General features: G+C 37.3%; 1 protein-coding gene across 1 annotated transcript; it reads right to left on the bottom strand.

The window, feature by feature from the left end:
• Positions 1–808: 808 nt before the first annotated feature.
• On the bottom strand, positions 809–9,133 carry LOC113239413 (mannose-1-phosphate guanyltransferase beta). Its single transcript, XM_026476415.1, has 6 exons — positions 8,895–9,133; positions 8,569–8,811; positions 7,453–7,582; positions 6,946–7,107; positions 4,273–4,437; positions 809–3,477 (listed from the first exon to the last, which is right to left on the bottom strand). The coding sequence occupies exons 1-6, from the start codon at positions 9,066–9,068 to the stop codon at positions 3,242–3,244; spliced, it is 1,110 nt and encodes a 369-aa protein (XP_026332200.1). The 5' UTR covers positions 9,069–9,133; the 3' UTR covers positions 809–3,241.
• Between the last annotated feature and the right edge of the window lie 874 nt (positions 9,134–10,007).

Below are 10,007 nucleotides of genomic sequence, written 5' to 3'. Positions count from 1 at the left end.
CAAAGCAATAAAAACATAAAATTATTCATATTTAAATTATTTTAATAAAATATACGTAAAAAAAAAAAAAAAAATTTATCTTTGAGAAGTAATAGCATATTCTAACTATTTTAGAAGTAATAAAATGAAAGTGCTCATGCAATAAAGTGAATTTTGGACCATATTATCTGTCTCAAGACTCCATCAATTCTCGTATAGTTAGAATAACGACGGCGTGATGCACAAGCACGTTTACTGCGGGTACATTCAAGGGCCGAAGACATAAGATGACAAGACAAGAAAAAGTAAACCCTCTGGATTGTGAATATAGATTTCGATTTGAGACAACTCACTTTGGTTATTTGTGATGCAAGCTCGATATGAAAATACATTTTGTGTCGTCACCTCGGCGTCAATTTTTTTAAATCTTTCAAGCACGGTTGATTCAGGTTAACCTAAGGCTCAATTTACATTGCGGCGGAACGGAATGGAAGCGGATTTTTGTAACGAAATATTTGAACGAATTTTGTACATAGCATAATGAACATTATGTCAATTGTGTAATGTACAAACTAGATACGAGCCAAAAGATACAAATATTCGCGGGAATTTCCACAGCTGCCTAGACGGCGCCTTGTGAATCCGCGCGAAGTGACGTGAAGACAGGCGCAGTGTGATGTCAAACGTTGACGAAATACTACAGCCCCAAGACGCAGTCGCGAGCAAGATCGCCAATATTCGAGCATTCCAGCGACTGCGTGCACATTCTCGCGCAGCGAGGGGAAATTGACACACCGTTGCATTCCGTTCCGCGGCAATGTAAATTAAGCCTAACGTCACACCTGGCCATAGTAATTTTTTATAGATACCTCCAGCTAGGTGAATTAGTAACGATAATAAAACTGGCGATAACTTAGGTCAAAAACGACACAACTTGTGATACATTCCATGTTTTTATATTTCAAATAAAACGACCCGCTTGTGGATACAGAACTGTGGTCAAAAGTGTGCCAAAACCTTCGCTTCTAATTTTGAAAAACAATATTACAATCAGCCATAGTTAAGATATACAACTTGTCTTTTTCAACAAAGAATTTTGACAAATTGTATGTTTTTAGGTATGGTTCACTACACAAATAAAAGTCGTTGCTTTCGCACTGTTCTATCATCATCGGCTTCAATACGTATCGTTCAGTAAATCATCATACACCCTGTATAGTATAACATCGTTAATTAAAACGACGTTCATGCAACCAAAGTACATTGCATTCTCCTATTTTACATACAAAACGGCAAGTATCTTGACAACACTAAACAGTGTAAAGTGGTAAATAACGAAAAAGAGTTTCAAGACTTTACGAGAAGATTTAACAAATTTTGCGTGCAAAAGATACAAACCAACTCCCTTAAGCCACATCCGTATCGTCTTGGCTAGTAGCTGTTACCAGATATGTTATTACAGCCTCCGAGTACCTGATACGTAATGTAGGGTTAGATGGCTTTGGCGTGGTAAAAAACTAAGAAAAGTTTTTAATTTCATAGTTTGGTGGAAAGAAACTGAGTGCTGGGACGTAGTAGGGTGAGCAATGTAAATGTAGTATGTGGGTGAAGATAGGAGAAGGTGGAGACACGGAGTTGGAGGCCTCTGCTCTCGACTGTTGGAGACCGAGGACAGAGGTGCAGAACCGAAGAGCAGCGAGGTTGTAAGCTAGATAGCGGCTGTATTGCAGAACCGAAGGGCAGAGAGGAATGATGACGAGAAAGGGTGGGTAGTACAGCAGTGGGATTATATCACTTTGTACTCAGAGGTGGAGTTCTACTTCATCATGAGCGTCGGCTTCAGTTGCTCCTGCTGCTCCAAGCTCGAGAAGGTGAAGTACACAGTCCAGGTAGGAGGAACGTAAACGTGAAGACCAGGTCTAGCGTGAGGTAATCGATGAAAAATCAGGCAGGCGCGTAAGAGCGGTAGGAGTAAGGCCAGGTGCAGGACTTCGATAGGTGAGACTTCGCATATTTACTAGATCTGGTGAAGACCAGATGCCTTCAAGGTCGGTACAAGAATGACGAACAATTGGTTGAGGGAAAAAGAGCATCGAAATATGAATGGGGAATTTTCAATTTATAATGAGGAGCCTAAATGTGATCAACCTTCTACAGCCAAATTCGTTTCTATATCAAAGGAAGGAAAAATTTATGGGACCGTCTATGGGAAAATGTAACCTCATACAAACCACATTCACACAAAGATCTGTCTCTGACACGAATTTCGTAAAGGAACACAGGGGAACAGGAGTGGCTTACTCTCAGTCTGCTGATCGGTGAAATCTCTTCTTCTTTATGTGTTTTTCCCTTTATTAACATTTTGTGTGATTTTATATGCTCTAGTAATTTTATGCTTTAGTTTGTTGTTTGCCCATGATCGTTTTTTTTTTCACCTCAGGTATATTCTCTCCACAACAGCAGTTCGTCGAAGAGGTTCTTCCAAAATTAAATACCTTACTGCTGCCTTAACGTTGGCATTTTTGATCAATATTAATAATAAAAAATAAGGAGGGGAGGTACCAGCCTGGCTAATGGCGTAGTCCGCCATAATTTTTATATTATATTTACAAAACTACAGCACATAGTTATTGTTGCTTGACGTTGGAGGAATCATCAGTTATTTCAATGGGGCCATAACATTTAAAAGATTTTAGAATGTGAAATTCACGAAATAATGCGTAATTACCATTGGGAAAAGTGAATAGTAATGTTCACAGAAACTGCCAGTGTGATAGTTTGCCGTGGTCTGGAAATCAGACGTGAAAAGTGAGCAATCTGTCAAAGTGATAAAAATAGCATTTAAAGGGAAATTCGGGTATTTTAGGGACCCAATACTATATAGTAAATGTTAGACGGAACTCTTTCAGAAATCGGGAAAAATACTGGGAACGCGTAATGAGAGAGATGAAAATAATAAGGGGTTCGTAGTTTCACACTACACCAATCATCGCAGCTACATTCCACGCGCAAGCTTGCCGTCAGCCTCTATGAAACAGTCTGTACGAGCTGTAGCTTCTCAAACTATTTGCGACTTTGATGATTTCGTGTTGGTTTAGCACCTCGATATTCATATCTATTAATTCTTATTAACTGGAAGTTCGTAATGTTACAAGCAAGCTGGTATAGCGACCAGGTTCCACTTCTACGTGAATATGCATCGTTTGGAACAGTCTTTAGGGTCAAGATACTTATCCGACTTATACGAATGGTACTGCCTCGTTCACATGATGATTTGAGGTTCAGGCACTGACAATGCTATGGACTTGTGAGGCAACACTTGTCCGCCGTTGACGTAGAGCTCGTCCTTCACGATGACATCTTCTCCAAGAACTGTGGTATTCTCCATGCGGACCCAGCGGCCTACGACAGAGCGCCAGCCCACAATGCAACCGTCGAGCCACGCGTGCTGTCTCACGCAAGCGCCACGTAATATCGTGCTACGTTTTATACACGCCCCTGAAAATCAGTATCATTTATCAAAACTGGAGATTTGCTGTTTAACCTAACAAGTTCACACCCACCACCACAATACAAGAAACTACATTGAGTCATGTATTTTATACAGTAACTACACGATTCACCAGAACTATTGTAAAAATGTTAATTTTTAGCGGAGGACTTTGCCACGCACATCTGCGTTCTATGGCTTATATTCTCATGCTAATTTAAATGGACAAACTAAAAATGGTTTTGAAGGCGCAAAGAGAAATCTTTTAAAACATTTTAATAATCGAAATCCTAGAATCCAACCTAGTTCTTGAAGGGAAAACAAAAGAATACTTTTTAATCGACTTCAAAAAAAAGGAAGAGGTTTTCCATTCTACTGCTTTTTTGTGTGTTTTACACGATTATTCAGCATTTGTGAACCGATATCGATGATTCTGTTGGAAAGAGGGTACCTCAGTATTGGTCCCATTTAAATTTGAAGAAAATACTCCACATCTAATGGTGGCAAACTAGGGGTGTCCGGTTTCACACACTTTTCTGTAACCGATTACAATAAAACTTGGCAAATAGAAGTAATTCCACGAACTTTTGAGGTCAGCTTCTTTTATAATTAAAATTTTATTTGCTTACAGCAGCTCTGTTAATTTACGCCTTGTGATTTATATATTTACCGCAATATAGCGTTTCTACGTGGTAGAAATATTATTTAAATTGTTTATAATGAGCGTCCTAGTCACCTCCTGTAGTTGTTACTTCGCCTATGCTAGCTATGTAACTACCCGTACATATTGTAATAAGCGTTACCATCTTCGATGACGACATCTGGGCCGATAGTGACGTTGGGTCCGATCCGGCAGCCCTTGCCGATTTTCGCCGAGGGATCGATCAACACGTTGCCTACCACGCCCGATCCTTCGAGCAGTTTGTCAGAATTCTTTTGGCGCAAACTCGACAGGTACAAGCACATACCTAAACAGAAAAAATTACTAAAATGGGACATCCCATAACGATATGCTGATCTCTGTGTGCAAGTTATTTTTATGACGAAATCGTGAGAGAAGTAAAGAATCTCCCAAAGAATATTTGAGAATCAAAGAAAGCGTAGGGTGTCTCCAAATGAGACGTAAAAACATTATTACAACAAAGAGAAAATGTTTTCTAAAGTGACAAACAATTTTTGGGGTTTCATAAAATACAATAACCCAGTTTTAAAATATTTAAATTGTTAAATAATATTTCAGCTATGCATCGTTAGGGTAAGTTCCGATAAGTCGAACACGGTAACTAATTTTAACCATTTTTAAAAGAGAATTTTGTGCTCTATTTTTTGCTATTTAAAACGGATATTTGACCATTTGTCACTTAGCGACATCTTAGTTAACGGACGGCAGTTTTCCAATCCTACAAAATCTACTTAAAAAGTGGTCTACCTGAAAAATATTTCATTCAAAAGGAAATGGTTTACAAAAAACCAATGGTTATCTGATGCGAAAACTAGACGAACCATTTAAAATACAGGTCAAATATGTCATTTGATTATTTGAATCAATGGAAAGCTCGATATCTTATTCACAATAAAATTAAGCATAATATTCTGAACAGCTATGTCATCAACACTTTTTATTTTTGCTGACCACATATAGATTTAAATTCTAAACGTCCAAGATAGTAGCTCGCTGAGGGATCGAAAGATACAAATGCTATTTGAATTCACACGGTGCAAACGTAAGTTCGCGCAGCGCTATTATTTTATAAAACAAAAAATAGATATAACCTAACGGGACAACATGAACATACTTGTGCCAGTAATATTTATAAACTTTATCAATATTCACACAGCAATTACATAAATTTTACAATAGCCAAAACTATTGTGAATTTCCAATATTGTCATTGCCTAGACTACTTTCCAAAATAAATAATGCTTCTAAAGTCACTACCCTATTTATAGATTTTGTTTATCCCCTGCTTTTAGTTTAGCTTTGCTTTAATTGGTCAAAATAAAAGTTTCAACCATAGGCAGGCTCGCAACAGCGGCAAACTAGTAAACTTGTTACCTACGTGTATCACGATGACACCTATCTACAGAATTTATTATTTACAATGTATTAATTTATTTATACAAGTAAGTTCATAAGTCACGGACGCTTGAAACTGTTTTATTTTTTCTCCTGCATGACACAATGGTTGAAAATAATAAACAGTGTCAGAGTCATGTTCCGCATGCATTAACAACGAGAATGCTATTAGAGTCAAAAATTTACTTCAAATTTTTCGAATTTTGCATTTGCTAAAGCAATACAAGATTATCATAGGCTAGACGTTTAACAGGAATTCAGAGATTTTATTAATTTTTGTTAGTAACTCTTAGAGCGGTATAAAGTGCTACTTTTAGCAGCAATAAAAACGAGTGAATCGCACTAGCGATTTATAAGCTACCAACCACCACTAATAACCATCGAAGCAAACGCGCGATTGCATTGATGCAGTCGCTCATGTTTGACGTGTGTGCATCGCGATAAAATGGCGCAGACGGGTGAATACTATGTAAAAATAAAAATAAAAAGTGCCAGTTTGAGGTTTATGTAAAGAAGAAAAGACTTGAAAATTAAATGCGATTAGGTTTATGCTTAATGAACATCATGATTGAGATATAAAATTACATAGGCCATAAACTGCGCTAAACACCATTATTCTTCATGACCCAACACGATATGGTTACACAATCATACGAAGTTCTTTTGCAACTTTTGTAAATTCCTGATTAAAATTGTATCAACTTAAGTCAAGCAGATCACTCTGTGGTTGTCGACTGACTGATCACATATTTAAAATCTTTTGCGTCGCGGGTGTATCGACATCGAGCGACTGCGTCGCGTTTGCATCGCGATTTTTTTTTATAAGATATATGTGCGCGGTTGACCTCATATACCCATACAAGGCCTATGTATCGCTGCTTAAATCGCGTGTGTGTAAAAGTAGATGATTAACGTCTGTATTGCTACTGCATATGACTAAATCGCTGCAGACGCACTGATAAAAGTTGTCGTGGCCAACCGCTCTTAACACTTCTTAATATTTTTCAAGACTTTTTGACGAGCCCTAACATGATTCAAAAGGCTGTGTTCGAATTAGCGTCCATTTGTTCGATTATCAGCAGCAATATTAATAAATAATGCAAGAATTGTCATAAATAAACTTTATTTATTTAGCTCACAAAGTGTTTCTGTGACTATCGGTTCTAGGACAAGAATATTGACAACTTACCTAAATATATGTTTTTAAAAACTAACATAACACAGAGTTTCAATGTAAAATTACTACCTAATAACATTGCAAGGTGGTTCGGAGGCACAAGCTGCCTTGACTCACTCACTATCTTGCCTTTTCAAACTGATTTCAATCATAGACAGCATAAACAAATTTGACTTTAAATTTGCTATCTAAAAAAATCTGCCAAAAATCTAAACATATTACCTGTCAAAAAGTCTTTCGGCTGTCCCACATCCATCCAAAAACCTTGAAGCTCCATGGCATGCAGTTGTCCATCTTTCGCCATAAATGGAAATACTTCTTTTTCTATTGACATGGGTCTCAATTCTATCCTGCTTAACACTGAAGGATTCAAGATGTACATTCCTGGAAAATTAAATAATAAAGCGAATTAAAATACAAATGTTACCATGCATTTAAATTTATTTCTATGGTATTCAAACCAATAAACAGCAATAAACAGTACAAGCGATCTAAATGATGAAAGTGTTTATAACCAGCTGTAAAAAGCTTCTGTTAGCCTGCAAAAAAAAAACAGCAGTGGACCCATTGACCTACCAAGGTCAATGAGTGGACCTATAGTTATAGATACATTGGTCCTATAGTAATAGATATATTGGTAATAGTTAACCAGTTGGGTTGTATCTAGTTCTAATCTGTGACTTACAGATAACCCCACTACCAGTAATATACACACAATAGACCACTTACCAGCATTAATTTTGTTAGAAATGAACTCCTGAGGTTTCTCTACAAAGTCCTCAATTTCACCATCCTCTTTATACAGAACCACACCATATTTTGATGGCTCTTCCACTTTGGTTACCACTATAGTGCCTTCCTGAGGACAATATAAAATTGCATGATAATTATATGATAATGATCACTACTATATAGTTGGCATCAGCTAATTTTTCTGATTCCAACAGTATATGTAACTCAATATGACTAAAAGTGTCTATTATCCCATTTTGGCTTTGAATTGTCTATATATATTTCAGAAATTCAATCTACAAGGACGGCTCTAGTAATTTATACTTTTAAACATAAAGTGAAATATAGATTCCATTAGCTACATTATCATGTTTGTATAAAAATAACACATTATATTTTCACCAAACAAAGAATATATAGATAGGTACAATATTCAATTAAAAAGTATACACATATTCTAGTAACATATATTGTAGAATTTATGGAACAGGACTCGTTTGTATATATCAAAAGTGCACTACTTTTGATATATACAATGAGTCCTGTTCCATAATTTCTACAATTTATGAAATAAACCAAGAATATGACACATATAATGTATAATTACTTTATTATCATATACTGATAAGCACATAACACTTTCACAATCGGTTCTTGTAATTGCAAGTAGATTCTTAAAATGAGTCAATGTTCCCATAGGTGAATTGCAATTTTTTAATCTTAACCAACAAATCAACACCACTATATCAAATTGTGTGTGTTACGGTTTTGAAGGGCAAAGGTGCTGGTGAAATTACAAGTACGTGAGACTTGTCAACTTATGTCTCAGGATGACAGGCGCAGTGGCGGTGCCCCTCAGATCTTTGCAATTAAAAGCTCTGAGCGGCACCGCAACTGTCATGGACAGGAGAGTCCCTTCCTACCAGACACGACATGTTCGTCCTGTCACTTTACATCATAAAGTCTGGATACAGTTTACCATATAATATTAAGGTGCAGTAAGCCCAAAACGGGACAGCTGTACATTTACAGCTGTTTTGGTGTGTCATGATGTATATAAGGACCTAAGGAAAATAGTAACATAAACATTAAGTTTCTACAAGCATAGCTCACCTTTCCGTGACTTCTGTGGTACTTCGCTAACTCTTTAAATGGAAAATCACATATAACATCAGAGTTGAGGACAAAGAAAGGTTCTGGGCTAGCACTAAGCAATTCCCTTGCCAGAGCCAAGGGTCCTGCAGTTCCCAGTGGTTCACACTCATGAGAGAACGTCAGGGACACACCCAGTTTTGAAACCTGCTCTGTTAACTCTTTCTCCATGTCGTCCGCTCTATATGACACAGCTAGTATCACCTGCAAATAAAAACAGCAATAAATTATTAATATCCACTACGGAATCCATATTTCGTAAATTCCTGAGTTCGTCATGAAGGTACCTGCGTGACACCAGCATCAACTAATGCCTCGATTTGATGCATCAAAATTGGCTTGTTGGCGAACTCCACCAGAGGTTTTGGTCTGCTCAATGTCAAAGGCCGCAATCGTGTGCCATAACCACCCACTAGGATCAGCGCCCGGATCTCACCCAACTTCTTATCAGCGCCGCACATAATTTTATTCAGGTTCTAAAATATAATATAAAAACTCTGACAAACAGTGCCAAACTTTAAAGCAGTGACTCTCGATTCGCGTCAAGCTAACAACCCAGTCTTGATTGGTTAATTATGTATAATGAATATGATCATGAGAAAAATACGTGGAAGAAAAATACGTTGTATCACAGACTACTTAGTACTCATCGTACTCATGGTATTCAGTAAAAAAAAAAAAATATTTTTTTTAAATTTATTAAGGCTTTGGCAAAGCCATCAGCCTAAACATGAAGTTTAATTATGTTTCTGTAAATATGCCCGCCACAAAGAGGAGAGGCAATTTGAGGCGGCGTCATTGACTTACAATGGTATGGACGTCGGGTCCGCGCTAAAAAGTGTCCACACTTGTAAGGCGCTAAAATCGTATACAGAGCGCTTAGACTATGGAAACTTTTTTCCATCCTCTAAGACAGAGCGCGACACTCCGCTTTAGTCTTCATTTGTTCGACTGACAGCGCGATACTGCGATGACATTACAATTTAAAATTTTGTTTTCGTGGTTTTTGTATTAGACCCGTCGTCCATTTATTTGTAAGTCAATGGGCGGCGTGCTTGGATTGACTCGGGATTCCTTAAAACGGGCCGATACGGGTATTTAGTTCGAGATTGGTATAATTTCGCGTTTTAATCTTCGAGTAAGGTACAATAGCACTATCCTATTCCACTTTAAACTAGATTTCACAAAATAATTGAAAGTCAAAATAAAAACGACACTTTTCCCTCCAAAAGGTCCAGAGCGAATCCAAAAATAACATTGAAACCACAGAGACATTAAAAATTAAAACAATGATTGATGCATTATAACAACACACGTCACACAAGAACCAGAGACTAGGGATACACAATTGGGATTGTTATGCAAACTAGAACCAACCCACAAAAAGTCACTTTCGAGAT

Source organism: Hyposmocoma kahamanoa, unplaced genomic scaffold, assembly GCF_003589595.1.
Source record: "Hyposmocoma kahamanoa isolate Upper Pololo Valley unplaced genomic scaffold, ASM358959v1 99879, whole genome shotgun sequence".
Taxonomy (NCBI): Eukaryota; Metazoa; Arthropoda; class Insecta; order Lepidoptera; family Cosmopterigidae; genus Hyposmocoma; species Hyposmocoma kahamanoa.
This window is presented reverse-complemented; position numbering and strand designations above follow the sequence as displayed.

What these genes read in the sequence shown, in the direction of transcription:
- LOC113239413 (XM_026476415.1), bottom strand. Translation starts at nt 9,068, where the DNA reads ATGTGCGGCGCTGATAAGAAGTTGGGTGAGATCCGGGCGCTGATCCTA. An exon ending in TTCTAACAAAATTAATGCTG is followed by an intron (nt 7,108 to 7,452) that starts GTAAGTGGTCTA and finishes TTAATTTTCCAG; the next exon opens with GAATGTACATCTTGAATCCT. An exon ending in AGATGTCGTCATCGAAGATG is followed by an intron (nt 3,478 to 4,272) that starts GTAACGCTTATT and finishes ACTGATTTTCAG; the next exon opens with GGGCGTGTATAAAACGTAGC.